General features: G+C 36.6%; 1 protein-coding gene across 1 annotated transcript in view; it reads right to left on the bottom strand.

Annotated features, from left to right (window-relative positions):
* The window catches only part of ENTHD1 (ENTH domain containing 1), a 98485-nt gene that overhangs the window by 58708 nt on the left and 18724 nt on the right, over positions 1–21053 (bottom strand). The window contains exon 3 of the mRNA XM_065888031.1: positions 2696–2814. Within this exon, the coding sequence (XP_065744103.1) occupies positions 2696–2814 (119 nt within the window). The remainder of the gene's footprint in view (positions 1–2695; positions 2815–21053) is intronic.

The raw sequence follows: 21053 nt of genomic DNA, 5'->3' as shown, positions 1-21053 counted from the left end.
CCTCAGAGTGAGGAATGATTAACTCTGGTATTCTCGGAGGGAGCGGGGAGGGGAGAGAGGTGCTCTCCACTGTAGAGTCCACTTCCCCTACATTCCACTTAAGCTGATAGGGCTGGCACAGACTAAGGTCCGACCTCTAGCAATCCTAGACAGAGCAGCCATAACCCGGAGGGGTAACCAGTCATTTGGGGATCAAAACTATTAAAAAAAAAAAACCGAATTACAGGTTTTTTCAGAAGCACAGATATTAGAAAAGATGGACCACGAATTTAAAATAAACTTAATACACATACTAAAATAAATAAGGAAAGGGATAAGCAATATGAAACAGGAAAAAACACAATAAAAAGAATGAAATAGAAATATTAAATATCAAATGTAAAAACAGAATGTTGAAAAAGAGAACACAGATGAGATAAACAGTGGAATGAACATAGCTGGAAGACATAAACTGGAACATAAACTGGAAGATCAGACTGAGAAACTCCAGAGGAAGAAAAAAAAAACAATAAATAGGAACTATAAAGAAAACTTAAGAGATATGACGATAGAAAGAGAATTACTAATATCCATATAAGAAGAGCCCAGATAAGAAAGAGAGAAAATGAAAATAAAGTAAGAAATGTTTGAACCAGAGATAACTGTCTCAGAATTAAATAAAGATGAAAGACCTCCCACTGGAAAGTCTCATTGGGTGACAAAGAAGAGAGAGAAGGAAAATCACACTTAAGCATATTAGAGTAAAATTTAAGTCTTTTCAACAATGGTGTTGAAACAATTGGATATCTGTAGGGAAAATAAATTTTTTTTTAAAAACCTCAACCTATACTTCACACCTTATACAAAAATTAACTCAAAATAGATCACAGACCTAAATGGAAAGCATGAAACTATAAAGCTTTTAGGAGAAAATCTACACAACCTTGGGTTAGACAAAGAGTTCTTAGATATGACACCAAAAGCAAGATTCACAAAATTAAAAATTGATAAATTGGACTTCACCAAAATTTAAAACTGTTGCTCTGTTAAGATACTGTTAAAAAGAAAAGACAAGCCACAGACTGGAAGAAAATATATGCAGGTCACCTCTCTGACAAAGGACTTGAATCCAGAATAAATGAAGAATTCTCAAAACTCAGTGGTAAAAAACAACCTAATTAGAAAATGGGCAAAAAATATGAATATATATATTTAACCAAAGAGAAGTTATGATGGCACAAATAAGCACATAAAAAGATGTTCAATATCATTAGCCATTTGGGAAACACCAATTAAAACCACAATGAGATCTCACCAGAAACCTAGTAGAATAATTAAAATTAAAATAGTGGTAATACCAAAAGTGGGTGAGGATGCAGAGAAACTGGATCTCTCATACACTGCTGGTGGATGTAAGACGGTACAGCCACACTGGAAAACCGTCTGACAGTTTCTTAAAAAACTTAGTATGCACTTACCATGCAATCCAGCAAGCGCACTCCTGGACATTTATCCCAGATATATGAAAACTTCACACACAAAAACCTGTACACAGATTTATTCATAAACAGCCCCAAACTGGAAACACTCAACTATCCTTCAGTGGGTGAATGGTTGAATAAACTCTGGTACATCTATACTATGGGATGCTACTTAACAATAAAAAGGCATGAATTATTGATTCATGCAACAACCTGAGTGGATCTCAAGAGTATTATGCTGAGTGAAAAAGAAAAATCTATCTCAAAAAGTTACGTATAGTCTGTGTCCATTTACACAACATTCTAGAAATAACAAAACAATAGAGATGGAGAAAAGATTAGTGGTTGCCCGTATACGGGGTTGGGAGGAGTGGGATGGGGTGAATAGCATGAGGAACTTCTTTTGTGGTGATAGAACAGTTCTGTATCTTGATTTTGGTGCTGGTTATAGGAATCTATACTTAGGATGAATTACATAGAACACATACACACACAATGCAGGTTAAAAAAATGAATACTGAATTGAAAATTTGAAAACTGAATAAGGTCTGTAGTCTAGTTAGCATAACATGCCAATGTCTATTTCCTGATTTTGATATTGTACTACTATAGCTATATAGAAGTCAACACAGGGGAAAGCTGGGTGAAGGGTACATGGGACTCTGTACTGTTTCTGCAACATCCTATAAGTCTATAATTATTTCGCAATAAAAACCTTTTTTAAATGCATAGAGTAAGATGGACTGTTCAAAAAATTAAATATTGCTTATCCACAGGGGGATAAATAAGACCCCTATATTACACTATATAGTAAAATTCTAGAGGGCATAAAATTTGAACATTGGAAGAAAAAATAAGACACCTTTATTATATTAGGATTAAAAAAAAGAATTTCTTAAATAAGATTTTAAAAAGCATGAACTATAAAGGAAAACTTTAATTTAACCTTATTCTTATTTAAAATTCTGTATAACAGAAGACATCAAAAACAAAGTCAAAAGACAAGCACAGTTTCTTTTAGAACACACAAAGCTGGAAAAAGCAAGAAAACAAATTCTCCCATAGGGCCTCCAGAAAGGAATACAGCCTTGCAGACACCTTGATTCCGGGACAGTGAGACCTGGGTCAGACTTCTAACACATAGAACTCTAAAATACTACATTTGTGTTGATTTAAGGCACTAAGTTTGTGGTAATTTGTTAGAGCAGCCATAGGAAACTACTATAATGACTTACCTCTGCTGATTTCCAAGCATTAATCTTGAGGGGTAGTATTTCCTGGGACGACACACTTCTGCTAGGCAACTGAATGTCTTGACACTGCTCTTGTTTCAGTCCTGCCTTGGAAGTGTTTTCTGTCAACAACATAAAGCTAAGATTTTACTTTGACAGAAAATAGTAATGTTTTCACATCAGCTCACAATTTTTAAGTTAATCACTTCTGAAGATCCATTTTGTCTACAAAATATACATCATGTGCCAATGGTTACCTATGAATATTAATCATTTAATATATCCCTTTATCATAATTGACAAGTTCAGACAGATTTTAAAAATACAAATTCAATTCTAGCCCTTTCTCCCATCAATGATTCAATTTTAAGTTTTATTATTTGAAACATTTTTTAAAATAAAGTATAATATAGTGTAGAAAATAGAGTTTGAAAATGAAAATTACTCAAATGAAATTTTAGCAAAGCAGGAATGACAATTATAATTATTCTAATAATATTTAAAAGAACTTTATTCCTGCAGTGTGAATTTCATGTGTTCTAGGCAAAATTAGTCAGAAATGTATAGATTATTTTATAAAAAGAAAATTGAAACAAAATTTAAACAAAAAAGAAATGCCAATGAAGATAAGCTGATATATCTGTTTATATACATTTGCTGAATTTAATGTTTTTGTAGTCTTAATATCACTTTCCTTCCTATGTTAATTACTATGTAAACAAAAGTATTAGCAGCAACTATATTTCAGCATATTATTGGGGACCACAAAAAGCATAAGAAATCTATCTTCAAACTGGTATATGCACACCTCTGGGGGTACTTGAAGACTTCCCAAGTCTAAGTACATAGATAGCTTTATGGGCATAGATAGCTTTAAAGGACTCAATTTCCAGATGCACAAGTTCTGTATATATTCTTACCAAAAACTGATCTGCCTGAGAATGCAACTGTGTAGAAGCATCTGGCTGGTTCTTTCCCCTTTCTCTTTCATCATCATTTTTCTCCCACTTTACAAAGAAAGACATTTTCTTTACCCATATTATTATGGTGCATCTTCCCTTAAGATACAGGCATAATTGTCTCTAAGGCACCAAACAATAGTAAAAACGACTGGTATAGGGAAGCTTCCTTTAATCAAGGCATGAAAAACCCAAAGTAGAGCTTCAAAGTTTGTCCTGTCTTATACATATTTCTTTTAATCGCAAAGCATGGCACAAGCAACAGTTCTTTTGGTCCACACCAGGATGTGTGGTACTCAGCTATTATCACAGTGTGGAGGAGCAGGACAGTTGATAAGTCTCATCTAATATCCTTGTGCTTTCCATCCCTCAGTACTGTTGAAGAATGCATCGTTCCTGAGGAAGAGTCCCATGACAGAAGAGCACAGAAAGCATCAGAGGCAGGGGCACCTTATTTCACCAACGCAACATACTTAGGGCAAGTCTTCATGCCTTAGCTATTTATCTTAAGAAAGCTAAGGAGTGTGAATACAACCAGAGTGATGTCTGGTTACATGTTTATTTAAATAATGTTAGATGTTTTCTGAAAGAAACTTTAAATCTGATTCTACTGGTTGTTTTCACAATGAGGGCCGACTTTGACAACTAGGTAAATATGGTAAATATTCTCCAATAATTGAATGAAACAAATCTGCAGTTTTGAAGACTTGATGAAAATTCATTTAAAGCATATGACACAATAAAATCACCTTCTCAAAAAATTTTGTATTGACGGGTACACTGCAATTAGTGTTTTTATTTTTCCCACACATTCTGAGTATATTGGGTTAAATTAAAACGTAACCAGAATAATTAATAGTCATTTGATAAATTTTAGCAAAAGGTTTTTGGTGTTATTTCCAGAAATTGAGAACGTGATTGCTCCCAATGACTGTTTAACAAATCTTTTTCTAAGTGGGGTGTTTCCAATCCTTTGCTTTCAACAACATTAAAGAAAGATCTAATCAAGTTAACAGTTGACAAGAGATGAAAAACATTTTTATAATACATCACTATATAATTTTTGGCATATTATTTGGAAAGAATTCATTAAATTGATTGACACTGCTATAATAAAACACCTTCTATTCCCTACCCAATTTTAGGTGAACAAATCTTCTCAGCATTTACATCTCTAAAAATGTAAAACAGAAACAGAATTTATGCTGAACCCTGTTTATTTCAAGGAATAAGTAATATTCATATATGGGTAAATGAACAGTTCCATGTAGCTCATAAAAAATATGTCTTTCCAATAAAATTTTATTCTTTATGTTTAATAAGTACGTAACCACATTTATGTGGTTGTTTCTTTTTTTAAATTTTATTTATTTATTTATTTTGGGCTGTATGGGTTCTTCGTTGCTGCACACGGGCTTTCTTTAGTTGCATCAAGCGGGGGCTACTCTTCGTTGCGGTGCACGGGCATCTCATTGCGGTGGCTTCTCTTGTTGCGGAGCACGGGCTCTAGGCGAGCAGGCTTCAATAGTTGTGGCATGTGGGCTCCGTAGTTGTGGCACGCGGGCTCTAGAGCGCGGGCTCAGTAGTTGTGGCGCACGGGCTTAGTTGCTCCGTGGCATGTGGGATCTTCCTGGACCAGGGCTCGAACCCATATCCCCTACATTGGCAGGCAGATTCTTAATCACTGTGCCACAAGGGAAGCCCCCATTTATGTGGTTTTGATGGACCCTGTACTAAAAATAATTGTAACAGTAAGTCAATCTAGAAGAACTACTTTGCCACTTAAAGCCTCTGGTCACAGACAATTTAGAAAAATAATTTCAATTTATATACATATTTTATGTAGAGACAACTTTCAAGCATAAACATACTTTCTATCAGGATAAAATTCTGTGAGGGATGTGGAATAGATATGACTTCAAGGAGAAAAGGGAATGATGTACAATGGCCAATAATTAAAGAAGACCATGTATTGTTTCAAATGAATGACTACAGATATGAATCACAATAGTATTTATATTCCTTTAGATGCTCTTAAAAGACTCATGAAAGTTTTGCTTGTTTTCTTTTCTTTTGTCTTTAATGTCAATATTTTGAATTATATCCTTTGCATTTACTATACTTAAGACAAAATTTCACACGTCAGTTAAAAACATATTAGGAGGCATATAATTTTTCAAAATCATTTTAGGAATTATACAAGAAAAATAGCCTGGTCCTTGCCTTCAAAAAGTTTATAGCCTGACTAGTGAGATAAGTCTAACATACAGAGACTTATAGGAAAAAATTAGAAGGGAACAATTACAGGTCAAACTTTCTTAAAATAACTAACTTTAGGAATAGAAATTCTAAGGAGGAAAAAAAATCAATGTGTACCAGAGTAATCAGAAAAAGCCTCAAACAGGAAGTAAAATGTGAAGAAGGCTTTGAAGGATGGCTAGGATCCTGATAAATACAGAGGGAGAAATTATTCCAAGCAGAAGGAACTACATGGGCAAAAGGAGCAAGTATGATATAAGATAAAGATGCTGAAGAATAAGAACTTTGCATTTATGGCTCTAACTTTTCATTTTCTTGTAACTTCACATGAAAATGAATAATTAAAGTGAGCTTATTTTGGACTTGGAGTTTTATAAGTAATACCGGCAAACAGCAGTAGTTTGAGGCTTAGATCATCTATGTACTTTCAAGTGATTTAACGAGGAACTATCTTTATTATCACTCTTTGAGCATTCAGCAACAAATTATCCTTGAAATGATATGGACTTAAGTTTTAGACATCACAGAAGTAGATTAATAAAAATTTCAGGAAGTCAATTGTGAAGTGAAGTGTGAGGAAAACTGAAGAATAGTAAGGATTGTGAAAGAAAAAAATATCTTGCATATTTGGAGATGCATTTTAGCCTAGAATAGCTAAAATGTTTTAAGCCTATAATAAATTATCTTATGAAGCAAGAAGGAAGGCAGTTAGAATAGACTGAGTGTACAGAAATTCATTTAGAAATTTATTTTAGCATCAGCACAACACTGGAAGTGAGGTGTGCTTAATTAAATTAGGTGATTACACAACATTGCTTTCTGGGTTTTCACAAGCAAGTGGAGGGGGAGAACACACTTCACACATTTAGTTCCTTAGTGGAAATGAAGTACCCTGTATATCACAAGCTATTTATCAATCAAGACTGTGAAGTCACAGTCAAGGAGTACTAGTATGTGAATGAGAAACCTCAAAGGAAAAAGCGAAGATGCTGCAGGAAGCGATGCTACTGAGTCATTCGAAGATGAGTGCTTAGATACCACGGCTGTAGGTGCTTGGCAGAAGCTATCTGGAGAGAAGCTATAGATCTCATTGAGCCTGTATCACTAGATAATACCACAAAGCAGAACTGGTGAACCCTTTGATATTTCTCAGATGAGATACCAAACTGACGTTCAAACTATCAGACATTAACAATGTGACAGCACATTTTGGAGTTGAAACCCTCCATAAATACCCAAACTGTTCTATGCATTATTTAGCATCTACTAGACGTTGTTGCTATGTATTGACAGTGTCCTTTTAGGTGTAATTGAAGTAAACTAAGTCATTTACCTAACAAAATTAACTTTTAAAAATGAACAAGTATATCTATCATAGAAAACATTCAGTGGCCTAATGAAAAACTGATAAGATTTCAAAGCCTCATAGTGATTACGTTTATATTTAACTTTTGCAGAATCATGAGTTTGGAACCTTAACAATCTCATTATCTTGGAGCAAACTTACAGAAAAGATGCAAGAATAGCACAAAGAATTCTCATCCAGATCCACCAATTGTTAACATTTTGTCCCATTTGCTTTATAATTCTCTCCTCATTTATGTACGTATCTTTGTCCTATATCATAAATCTTGAGGCAAAGCCATTGTTGTAGGTTGGATTCTCCAGGAAACAGACTCCGAGACCCAGATTTGTACGAGGGGGTTCACTAGGGAGTACTCTCAGAAACCACATCTGGGAGTAGGGAGGGAGGCAGGACTGGGCCAAGGGAGAAATTCAACTGGGATGCGTTTGCAGCAGAGGCCTCAGCCAATCCTACTAGGAGCTCTGGGGCTGGAATGGCTCTTCACCGTTGTCCTGCCTTGAAGCAAAGGGGACGGCCCACTTCCATAAGTCATTGAAAGTAGGTTCTCTCAGGGATGGGGCATGATCTTAGGTAAAGAGGCTTTCTTTAGCTGTTGGGAATTTGAAGAGAAGAACTCAGCTGAGACCCCTCGGGCACCAAGTCTCCCAGCTGCCGAGGGAATAAGTGCCTTGATCTTGAAGTGGGAAACGCCACAGCATCCACTACATACGGCACCTCTATTATTCTGCTTTATTACTCTGCTCCTATTTACTCATGACAAATACTTCAGAGGCACAGGAGATAGGATGTGAGTATGATAAATCTTTTTTGAAAGGTGAATTTTTAAATTAGTGAGGAAAAGCATGTTTTTTTAAAAAAATGAAAACAGAGAAAGGATAAAGAATAAGAAAGCAGAGATGTTTAAGTAGATTTTTTAAATTAAATTGGAAATAGGTAGCTAATAAATAATGAGAAAGGACAAACTTTTGTTTCAGGAGATCTTTTTGTTTGTTTGTTTTTGTTTTTGCAAAGTAGCACTTTGTTTTCTAACTGGATCTTTGCCGGAAAACACATTCCATGAGCTAAAAATCTCCCCATGGACACTGGCCTAATAACGGTAATTAAAAGTTCCTTTGAAAGTATAACCTCTTTCTTGAGTCATATTATTCTGGGAAAAATGAAGGGTGGATGAGCATGTGTAGAAATCAGGTCTTCAGTTGTGAAAATCTGAGTTGTACACGGAGAGAAAGCAGTAGGGGAAAGGCGCACTCCCCCAGGCCTGAGCTCAGACGGCGCCACTTTCCTCCTCTGGATCTGAGCCCCGGTTCTGCTGCCATTCCTCACCCCCTTGACGCCCTGAGGCTCTGGGCGGAGGGAGGGGCCGCAGCTGTGGAGGCCGGTATGTGCACAGAGAGCACCCAAACGCCTGTGGCTGAGCAGCTGCAGCTGCGCCTGGGGCCACCCCGCCCTGCGCCTCACCCCAGAGCCAGGCTCTGCTTGCCGGACCCTCAAAGAAGCAACTATAGGGTCAGGAGGGACTCAGGCCACGATGCCCAGAAGCAAGAAAGCCTTAGTCTCGCAGGACCTCAGCACTCCAAACCCTCTATGGCTGCCGTTTTGTATGTTTCAGGAGATCTTAAAAAGGGAGTTGAGAGGCAATTTTATTTCAGCATTTTGCTAACAATAGCATACAAAATTTGAGACACTGCCAGTAGTTCTTACTCAATAATAATGGTAAACAGGAAAACCCACAACTGTATTATATACTCAGCTACAGGGACAAGAAGAAATGAACAGTCCCTACAAAAGCAAGTCTAAATATTCAGTAGCTGACTCCTGAGTTAAGGTAACAGAGTAAAGCTGCAATACAGAGTTTCCATCACAAAATATTGAATACTTAATGAGATATTTTTCTTAAAAGTCAAAACTAATCCAGAGGCAGAGTCAAGATGGCAGTGTGGGAAGATGCAGAGTTAGCATCTCCCCACAACTAGGGCAACTGCCAGCTGCTGGTGGGGAACTCTGACGCCCAAGGAGATGGGAGGAACCCCAGAGTGAACCGGCAGGACATGGGGGGACTCAGGGGGGAGGAGAAGTGGAGGCCAGACAGGGTCGGCACCCCTGAGGCTGGGGAGATCAGGAGAGGCAGGCGGGAGGGCCCTCCAGGAGGAACGGGAGAGAAGTGGAGGGCGATTGCCCTGCCCACTCGAGTCCAGGAAGCCTGCTGGGCTCCCAGGTGAGGTCCCCTGCCCTCTGAGACCAGGGGTGAGGGGCACACCTCGGCCCCTTCTGTTCCTTGAGCCTAAGCCCCACCTCCCACACCCCTCAGGGCCTTTTCCAGCCCTGTGGGTCCTAAGCATAGGCCCCAGCCACCACGCAAATCTCGCCCTTGCTTAGGCCCCACCCTCCACAGTCAAGGCCTCCCCCCTTTTCTTTTCCCTCCTCCTCTTTTTTACTATTGTGGTACTGATGTACGTTCCAGTTGTTGATTCATCTATATTTTTATTTTTATATTCTTTCTAACATATCTGGTAGTTTCCTAGTCTAATTTTTTTACTTTGTTATTGTTCTTTTTTTTTTTTTTTTTTGCCGCCCCACATGGCTTGCATCGGGATCTTGGTTCATGAGCTGGGGGTTGGGCCGAAGCTGTTGCAGTGGGAGCTCTGAATCTGAACCACTGGACTAACAGAGAACCTCAGACCCCAGGGAATATTCATTGGAGTAAGATCTCACGAAGTTCCTCATCTCAGCACCAAGACCCAGCTCTACCCAACAGCGTACAAACTCCAGTGTTAGAAGCCTCGAGCCAAACAACCAGTAAGACAGGAACACAATCCCATTCATAAAAAAAAAAAAAGAAAAAAAGAGAGACAGCAAAAAAATATGTCACAGATGAAGGAGCAAGGTAAAAACCTATAAGACCAAATAAATGAAGAGGAAATAGGCAATCTACCTGAAAAAGAATTCAGAGTAATGATAGTAAAGATGATCCAGAATCTCGGAAATAGAATGGAGGCACGGATTGAGAAAATACAAGAAATGTTTAACAAAGATCTAGAAGAACTAAAGAACAAACAGAGATGAACAACACAATAACTGAAATGAAAAATACACTAGAAGGAATCAATAATAGAATAACGGAGGCAGAAGAACAAATAAGTGAGCTGGAAGATAAAATGGAGGAAATAACTGCCAAGGAGCAGAATAAAGAAAAAAGAATGAAGAGAATTGAAGACAATCTCAGAGACCTCTGGGACAACACTAAATGCATCAACATTCGAATTACAGGGGTCTCAGAAGAAGAGGAGGAAAAGAAAGGGTCTGAGAAAATATTTGAAGAGATCACAGTCAAAAACTTCCCTAACATGGGAAAGGAAATAGTCACCCAAGTCCAGGAAGCACAGAGAGTCCCATACAGGATAAACCCTAGAAAAAACACACCAAGACACATGTTAATCAAACTAACAGAAATTAAATTCAAAGAAAAAATATTAAAAGCCAGCAAGGGAAAAACCAAAAATAACATATAAAGTAGTTCCCATAAGGTTATCAGCTGATTTTTCAGTGGAAACTCTGCAGGCCAGAAGGGAGTGGCAGGATATACTTAAAGTGATGAAAGAGAAAAACTTACAACCAAGATTACTCTACCTAGCAAGGATCTCATTCAGATACGATGGAGAAGTCAAAAGCTTTTGAGACAAGCAGAAGCTAAGAGAATTCAGCACCACCAAACCAGCTTTACAACAAATGTTAAAGAAAATTCTCTAGGCAGGAAACACAAGAGAAAAAGACCCACAAAAACAAACCCAAAACAATTAAGAAAATGGTAATAGGAACATACATATGGATAATAAACTTGAATGTAAATGGATTAAATGCCTCTACCAAAAGACACAGACTGACTGAATGGATACAAAAACAAGACCCATATATATGCTGTCTATAAGACACCCACTTCAGACCTAGGGACACATACAGACTGAAAGTGAAGGGATGGAAAAAGATACTGCATGCAAATGGAAATCAAAAGAAAGCTGGAGTAGCAATACTCGTATCAGATAAAATAGACTTTAAAATAAAGAATGTTACAAAAGTTAAGGAGGGACACTACATAATGATCAAATGATCAATCCAAGAAGAAGATATAACAATTATAAATGTTTATGTACCAATATAGGAGCACCTCAATACATAAGGCAAATGCTAACAACCATGAAAGGAGAAATTGACAGTAATACAATAATAGTAGGGGACCTTAACACCCTACTTATACCAATGGACAGGTCATCCAAACAGAAAATAAATAAGGAAACACAAGCTTTAAATGACACAACAGACCAGATCGATTTAATTGATATTTACAGAACATTCCACCCAAAGCTGGCAGAATACACTTTCTTCTCAAGTGCACACAGAACATTCCCCAGGATACATCACATCTTGGGTCACGAATCAAGCCTCAGAAAATTTAAGAAAATTGAAATCATATCAAGCATCTTTTCTGACCACAGCTATGAGACTGGAAATTGGTTACAGGAAAAAAACTGTAAAAAACACAAATACATGGAGGCTAAACAGTGTGCTACTAAATAACCAAGAGATCACTGAAGAAATCAAAGAAGAAATTTAAAAATACCTAGAAACACATGACAATGAAAACACGACGGCCCAAAACCTATGGGGTGCAGCAAAAGCAGTTCTAAGAGGGGAGTTTATAGCAATTCAATCTCACCTCAAGAAACAACTCAAATAAACAATCTAACCCTACACTTAAAGCAACTAGAGAAAGAAGAACAAAGAAAACCCTAAGTCAGTAGAAGGAAAGAAATCATAAAGATCAGAGCAGAAATAAATGACATAGAAATGAAGAAAACAATAGCAAAGATCAATAAAACTAAAAGCTGGTTCTTTGAGAAGATAAACAAAATTGATAAACCATTTGCCAGACTCATCAAGAAAAAGACGGAGAGGACTCAAATCAATAAAATTAGAAATGAAAAAGGAGAAACCACAACTGACACTGCAGAAATACAAAGGATTATAACAGACTACTACAAACAACTATATGCCAATAAAACGGACAACCACAAAGAAATGGACAAATTATTGGAAAGGTACAATTTTCCAAGACTGAACCAGGGAGAATTAGAAAATATAAACAGACCTATCACAAGTAATGAAATTGAAACCGTAATTTAAAATCTTCCAACAAACTAAAGTCCCAGACCAGATGGCTTCACAGGCAAATTCTATCAAACATTTAGAGAAGAGCTAACACTGATCCTTCTCAAACTCTTCCATAAAATTGCAGAGGGAGAAACACTCCCAAATTCATTCTACGAAGCCACCATCACCCTGATACCAAAACCAGAAAAAGATATCACAAAAAAAGAAAACTATAGGCCAATATTACTGATGAACATAGATGCAAAAATCCTGAACAAAATACTAGCAAACAGAATCCAACAGCACATTAAAAGGATCATACACCATGATCAACTGGGATTTATCCCAGGAGTGCAAGGATTCTTCAATATATGCAAATTAATCAATGTGATATACCACATTAACATATTAAGGAATAAAAACCATACGATCATCTCAATAGATGCAGAAAAAGCTTTTGACAAAATTCAACACCCATTTATGATAAAAACTCTCCAGAAAATGGGCATAGAGGGAACCTACCTCAACATAATACAGGCCATATATGACAAACCCACAGCAAGCATCATACTCAATGGTGAAAAACTGAAAGCATTTCCACTAAGATCAGAAACAATACAAGGATGTCCACTCTTGCCACTCTTATTCAACACAGTTTGGAAGTCCTAGCCACAGCAATCAGAGAAGAAAAAGAAATAAAAGGAATACCAATTGGAAAAGAAGTAAAACTGTCACTGTTTGCCAATGACATGACACTATACATAGAAAATCCTAAAGATGCCACCAGAAAACTGCTAGAACTAATCAATGAATTTGGTAAGGTGGCAGGATACAAAATTAATACACAGAAATCTCTGGCATTCCTATACACCAACAACGAAAAATCAGAAAGAGAAATTAAGGAAACACTCCCATTTACCACTGCAACAAAAAGAGTAAAATACCTAGGAATAAACCTGCCTAAGGAGGCAAAAGACGTGTACTCAGAAAACTATAAAACACTGATGAAAGAAATCAAAAATGACATAAACAGATGGAGAAATATATCATGTTCTTGGGCTGGAAGAATCAATATTGTGAAAATGAATATACTACCCAAGGCAATTTACAGATTCAATGCAATCCCTATCAAGCTACCAACGGCATTCTTCACAGAATTAGAACAAAAAATTTTACAATTCGTATGGAAACACAAAAGACTCTGAATAGCCAAAGCAATGCTGAGAAAGAAAAATGGAGTTGGGGGAATCAGCTGCATAGCACAGGGAGATCAGCTGGGTGCTTTGTGATGACCTAGAGGGGTGGGATAGGGAGGATGAGAGGGAGGCTCAAGAGGGAGGGGACATAGGGACATGTGTATGCATATGGCTGATGTGCTTTCTTGTGCAACAGAAACTAACACAGTATTGTGAAGCAATTATACTCCAAGATCTATTAAAAAAATATATTAGAAACCATCAAAACTGCTTTTTTCAAGGGATTTTGCCCTCGTTTTTAAGAGCCTTCGTGCACAACTACCCTCAGTGGGATAGGGAGGGTGGGAGGGAGGAGATATTGGGATATATGTATACATATAACTGATTCACTTTGTTGTACAGCAGAAACTAACACAACATTGTAAAGTGATTATACTCCAAAAAAGATGAAAAAAGCTAATCCAAAAAATTTACAGTAGCAATCTGACATGGAAACAGATGTACCTAAAGGTAATTTTAAAAGAAAAAAATAAATAACTGGTGGCCAAGGAAAGAAACAAAATCTAGGACATCCCCTCTCTCCCAAAGGTGATACCGATGAGTTGACAAGATTCTGAGATTTCTCATCAATATTGTCATATCTGGAAAAAAAAAAGGGAACTGAATGGACAATGCTATTTTCCTTCCTTATGACTGAAAAGAGGTGCCTAGTCAGAGCTGCCTGAGCATCAGCAGATGTAAAGAAATGACCTGGCAACTAAACAAATACATTCCAGTAGAAAAAAAGAAAAGAGACGAGGAGGAAGAGAGCGAGAGATGGTATGCAAAAAAAAAAGATTCCAAATGTAGAAGAAAATGTAGCACAAGGAACAGAAGGAAATTCCTCACAATATGGCATTAGATGGTTTTTGAAATTATTGTAAATTGTGTTTTCATATATTTCATTTTATAATTGTTTGTTGCTACTATATAACATCACAGCGTTAAGCATTAAAAAAATGTTTCCTGGCCTTACATATTTCCTCCTCTCTTTTAGGAAATGCTTTCCATATCTCCTTCCTATTTTTCAAATGGGCTGTTCTTCTTGTTTTTTTTTTTTTTTTTTGCGGTACGCGGGCCTCTCACTGTTGTGGCCTCTCCCGTTGCGGAGCACAGGGTCCGGACGCACAGGCTCAGCAGCCATGGCTCACAGGCCCAGCCGCTCCGCGGCATGTGGGATCTTCCCAGACTGGGGCACGAACCCGCATCCCCTGCATCGGCAGGTGGACTCTCAACCACTGCACCACCAGGGAAGCCCTGTTCTTCTTGTTTTATAGGAATTCTTTATATATTCTGGAAACTAATCCTTGTCAGTTATACGTGTCACAAAATTTTCTCCTAGTTTGTGACTATCTTTTTCACTTTTTTATATGGTGTTTTTTGATGAGGAGAAAATTCTTAAATTTAATATAGTTTTATTAGTTTTCTATTGCTGCCAAAAATTACCACAAACTTAGTGGCTCAAAACAACACCTATTTATTATGTCACAGTTCTGTAGGTCAGAAGCCCAAGCAGGCTTGACTGGGTTCTCTGCTTTGAGTCTCACAAGGCCAAAATCAATGTGTCAGCCAAGCTGGACTTTCATCTGGAGACTCAGGGGAAGAAAACACTTCCAGGAGCATTCAGGTGGTCGGCAGAATTCAGTTTCTCACGGTTGTAGGACTGAGGTTCCCATTTCCTTGCTGGGTGGCAACCAGGGATCACTCTCAGCTTCTGGAAACCATTTACCTTCCTCATCACTACATCTTCAAGCCAGTAAGGGTGCATCAAATCCTTCTCACTCTTGGAATCTCTCTGACTTCTTCTAACACCAGCTCGAGAAAACTCTGCCTTTAAAGGGTTCATGTGGTTACATTAAGTCCACCTGGATACTCCCTTTTTGACATATAATGTAACATAATCATGGGAGTGATAATTCATCATACTTCACAGGTTATGCTCACATTCAAAGGGGAAGGCATTAAGTATAGGTGAGGGTCATTGGGGTTTATTCACAGAATTCTGCCTACCACAATAGTCAAAGTTATAAATACTTTTTAAAAAATATTTTGATCATTTTTGGTTATGTTTAAGAAATTCTTCCCTATCCCAATGTGAAAAAGATATTCTCCTATATTTTCTTCTAACATTTCGAAGTTTTATTTTTTCACTTTTAAGTTCTTAATTCCTCCAGGATTTGTTCTTGCGCATGATATGAGGTAGAGACCTAATTTCATTTTTTTCAATATGGATAAATAATTTCCTTGGTATTATTTATTAAGCAGTTCATCCTTTCCCCACCAATGTGAAACGCCACCTCTGTCATACACTAAGATAACATAGTTAACCTGGGTCTGTTTTCAGGGCTCTATAGTTTGTTCCATTGGCCATGCACCCATCCCTGCATCAATACCACACTACCATGATTACTGTTGCTTTATTCTTGTTATCTAGAAAGGCAAGCTCTCCACCTTATTCTTCTTCAGGAACATTTTGGATATGCTTGAGCTTCTGATCCTTTCAGATAAATTTTTGGAATCAGCTGATCAAATTCAATTTTTGAATCCTTTGGGACTTTGATTGTAAATGCACTGAATCAGTGATTCTCAACTGGGGGCAATTTTGGCCCCCAGGGGACATTTGACAATGTCTGCAGACACTTCTGGTTCTCACAAAAGGAAGGGATGTGTGCTAATAGCATCTAGTGGGTAGAGGCCAGAGATAATGCTGAACATCCTACACTGCACAGGACAGTCCCCACATCAAAGAATTATCTGACTTAAAATGTCAATAGTACCAAGCTTGAGAAACCCTCCACTAAATTTATGCAATTTGGAGACAACTGATACTTAATATTTTTGATTATTTCAATAAACAATTTATTTTGACCTTACAGCCAGCCATTTTGCTAAAACTCTCTTATTATTTCTAATATGTCTGTAGATCTTTTCAAGTTTTCTGTATGAAAATCTTTTCATCTGCAAATAAATTTATTTCTTCCATTTCAATACTTATGTTTTAAATTTCACTTACTGGTTTTATTGTCATGGCTAGAACCTCCAGTATAAAACTGAACAGAAGGAGAATGGGAACTTTTTCTTCTACCTGATTCTATATAGAATACCTCCACATTCAAACGTATGGAAATTTTTTATTTACGTTTTTAATACTCAAACTAAATTGCATTTTTGCTAGAAAAAGTGCTCTGCGTGATACAGATTCTTTGAAATGTTAAGACTTTCTTTATAACATATAATCAATTATAAAATCCATACTTTAAAAAATGTTTTATTTACTTGACCTATCAAAAATTGAGAGATTTTGAAATCATCTACTATAATGGTAGATGTCTCCATTTCTTCCTGTAGTTCTACCAATTTTTGCTTTATATACTTTGAAGTTATTTTATTGGTTATATTCACATTTAGAAATGTTATGTCTTCCTGGGGAATTAAACCTTTTATCATTCTCGTTAATAATGCTCTTGGCTTTAAATTCTACTTTGTCTGATATTAATGTAGCTATACTAGGTTCCTTAGTATAATGCCTGGTTTATCTTTTTCCACCCATTCGCTTTCAACCTTTATGTGAACTTATGCTTGCAGCATATATATATATCTGGATTTATTTTCCCCCAATTTGATAATCTCTGCCTTTTAACAGATGAATTTAACCCATTGATATTTATTGTGATTATTAATATATTTGGACTAATTTCTACCATTTTACTTTTTTATTTCCATTTGCTCCACTTTATCTATGCTTCTTACCCTTTATAAAATTAAAAAATATTTTTCATTCCATTTTTTTCTTGCTACTTTGGATTTACACACTCTACTTCTCTTCTTTTAGCATTTACCCTTGAAAGTTTATCATGCACATTTACCTTTAAATGTTTAACATCAAATAATATTCTTACCCATTTCTCAAAATATACAAGGAACTTAGAATACTATAATTCTGTAGACCCACTCCCATGGTTATCCACTATTTTAGCTGTCTTTTTTTTAAACTCGAAAGTTAGACATTATTATTTTACACAGAAAGTGCTTATTTTATTTTATATACATGTTGACTATTTGTTAATCACACCCCCTTACATCTCCAACCATTCTTCTGGAATAATTTTCCTTCTCTTTGAAGTATATTCTTTAATTATAGGTCTCATGGTGGTAAACTCTCAGTTTTTGTACTTATCTGAGAATGACTATTTCACCCTCAGCCTTGAATGACAGTTTTGCTGAGCACACAAATATTGTCTGTTATTTCCTCTCTGCACTGTGAATATATTGTAGCACTGTCCTTCGGCCTCCATTGTAATGGATGAGAAGAGTTTACTTTTACTGGCATGGTAATTGTCATTCCTCTGTAGATGTATCCTCTATGTCTAAACATTGCTTTCACATTTTCTATTTACATTGGATATATCCTCTAGTTCACTAAATTAGGTTTTTTATTTCGATGGTATTTCTCATTTCTGTAAGTACCCATTTTTCAAATTCATACATTCATTCCTAATAATCTTTTTTTTTTGAAGTAAAACAGTTTTAATTCTTAAGAGTTTAGTTCAGCCCAAGAACCCAGGTTGTGAGAGACATAACTGACATTTGAATAATTGGATTAATTTAGAAAAGTGCAAGTCTGGTTTTGACAGTTGTGCTTTTGTATATTTCTTTTTTAAAGATTTTATTTTTTAGAACAGTTTTAGGTTTAGAACAAAATTGAGAAGGAGGTACAGACATTTCCCATATACCTCCTGCTCCACACATGGATAGCCTCCCCCATTATCAACACTGTGATTACATCCTTTATTTATTTAAATATTTAAATACATAGTTCTTCTACATTATGTATTCAACCTTTCTAATATCTACAGTCTGTGGGGGACTAGATATGTTCTTTGCTAATTACTTTCTCCTGTGTTTGGTGAAACAGATTGTGAGCTCATTGCCTGACTTTAATTGGTGGGAATCCTATGGACCTAACTTGTGAATTGAACACATTTTCTTCTTGCAGAGAGAACTACCCAGAATCAATTCAGCCCCCTCTTGAGGGTCTGGGTTCAGCACAGTAATCCCATGCTTTCCTTCCCAATGCTAAAGGCAGGCCCAAAATTCATTTTCTTAACTACTAATAACTGCCCTTAAGCAACTCAACCTCTGCAGTCACCTGCAGTGTCCCACAGGCACCAGCTCCAAGTCACTTTCACCTGAGCTCACATGTCCTGTTCTTATTTCATTTACTTAATTTAATTAATTAATTAAAAATTTTAGAAGGAGAGATCCTTAGGGACTTCCCATACCTCTGGTGAGGCCAGAAACGTCTCAGTGTATCATTTCTAGTCTTTGATTGTTGTGCAATAAATGAGTTTCTTGGAGCTCCTAGTAAGTGTTATTGCCAGAAGTAGACCTGAAATATTTGTAGTGAAACTTAGCATCTAGTACAATTCCATTTTTATAAAAACAATTTCTTTCTAGTTATTCATCTTTATACCTATATGTATGAATGGATAGAAAGATGCCTAGAATTTATGTTCATCTGATATTAATTATGGCTATTTCTCAGTGATGGGATTGGAAGTGACTAATTCTTTACAATGGGCCTGTATTTTTTTTTTTTTTACAAGAGGGATTTTTCTGAAACAAAAACAAAAGAAGAAAAATAAGCAGACTAGAAGCAAATATTCTAAGATGTTAACAGCAGTTGGTTTAGGGTGGGTAGGGGTATAAGTTATTATTATTTTCTTTTTTGTACATTTGTTTTTAAATTTTAAAAAAATCACTGCTTGAACATTCACCAACGTAAATGTTTTAGTAGCAACCACCATTTGTACCATAAGCCCTGCCATTGAGACTGTATGTGATAAGACAACCAAGTACGACTCTACATCAAGTCTCTTAAGTACAAAGTTCACTGTGGGAAGTAATATCAACACTGGTGTTTTGCTTATAAAAGTATGACAACTGATTAGCAGCTGTGTGATACTTCTCCAGTAAGATGGTGATCTTGACACATGTTATTTTGGTAGGATGGTAAGAACTCAAGCCTGACTGGGTTCAAGAACGAACAGAAAAAGAGAAATTGAGCATAGCAGGGTTTTTTTGAGAGTTGAGAAGAAAAGGGGCACAGAGAAATGGGGTAATAATTGGAGGGGAATATGGGGTCAAGAGAAGGTTTTGTTTTAAGATGGAGGATCATATGCATGCGCTTGATTAAAGGACATTATGGATTATATGATCTAGTTTTAGCTGAAATAATCTTCACCGATGGACAAGTGGTTTAGAGATTCACATAGTGAAATGATGCCGGATTGAAAATAATGCCAAAATGCAACAGCAATGAACAAGAAAATGGCAGAGTCTACACTTCTAGCCACAGTAGAAGCTGTTGATCAGCCACATCATGGGGTTCAAAATAAGGGAAAGCTAAGCGGATATGAAAAGAGGTCAGCCCTGTCCTCCAATCAGTAATATTAAAGAGACTAATTGAAATACAGGTTTCTACCTCACATCATTATTGAATCTCTCCCATGAGTTTACTGTGTATGTTGCTCTCTGTGAGGTATCCTTTCCAACTAATATGATATTAAAATCAATGAAAAAGTTTTAAAAAGAGTATGACAACTACTTTGAAGTTTAACTTTTGGTTCAACAGGAATCATATACCATTTTTAGGGAAATACTTCCATGATGTAGAATGTTATTACATTTACCATAGGCCAGAGTAATCCTTCTCTAATACAGGTAAAGTTCCACTGCAAAGAATAATGCCAGTAAAGAGCTCTTTATGGAAGATTGGATGATCCACAGAGGTCATGCTTTGCGCGTCTAGTTGTAAGCAATGTCTCTGGTGATAGTTTTTATAATTATTACCTCTAAGGAAAGGACCTAAGTCTGATGCTTACAGCTCAGAGAAGCTGAGTTACCACTGTGCTTTATATAGCTTTCTGCCTTACCAATCAAGCTGCAATTATCCTTCAGCTCATCTCTTCCTTCGAACAACAAAATCATTTAAACAAAAACTACCCAAGCTATCTACCAGAATTAATTAACATGGGGGAAACACCCAGGAACAGGTAAAAAGAAGTAGAAGTAGTGATGTGTGTATAACACTTTCTCTAAAGTACCTTTTTTTCCCTCGCTAATTCACCACAAAGAAGTGAGGCACAGCTGTTTCAGCTCTGGATCCTAAAGCCAGGGTATCAGATTTCTAGCAATGCATTCAATTTTACATTTCATTATAACTAACTTATTTAGAGGAGTCTTTAAATTCCTTCTGATGGAAATTTACCTGTATGATACCATCACTTGCCTCCATTTTCTCTAACTCAAATGTTAGAGTCATTTTCAATTTCTCCCTTTCTTCTCCATCATCTACCTACCCATTTCCTTTCTAAATTCTGTCTTTAAACATTACC

Source organism: Phocoena phocoena, chromosome 11, assembly GCF_963924675.1.
Source record: "Phocoena phocoena chromosome 11, mPhoPho1.1, whole genome shotgun sequence".
Classification (NCBI taxonomy): domain Eukaryota; kingdom Metazoa; phylum Chordata; class Mammalia; order Artiodactyla; family Phocoenidae; genus Phocoena; species Phocoena phocoena.
Note: the sequence above shows the minus strand (reverse complement) of the source record. Positions and strands in the feature narration are given on the sequence as shown.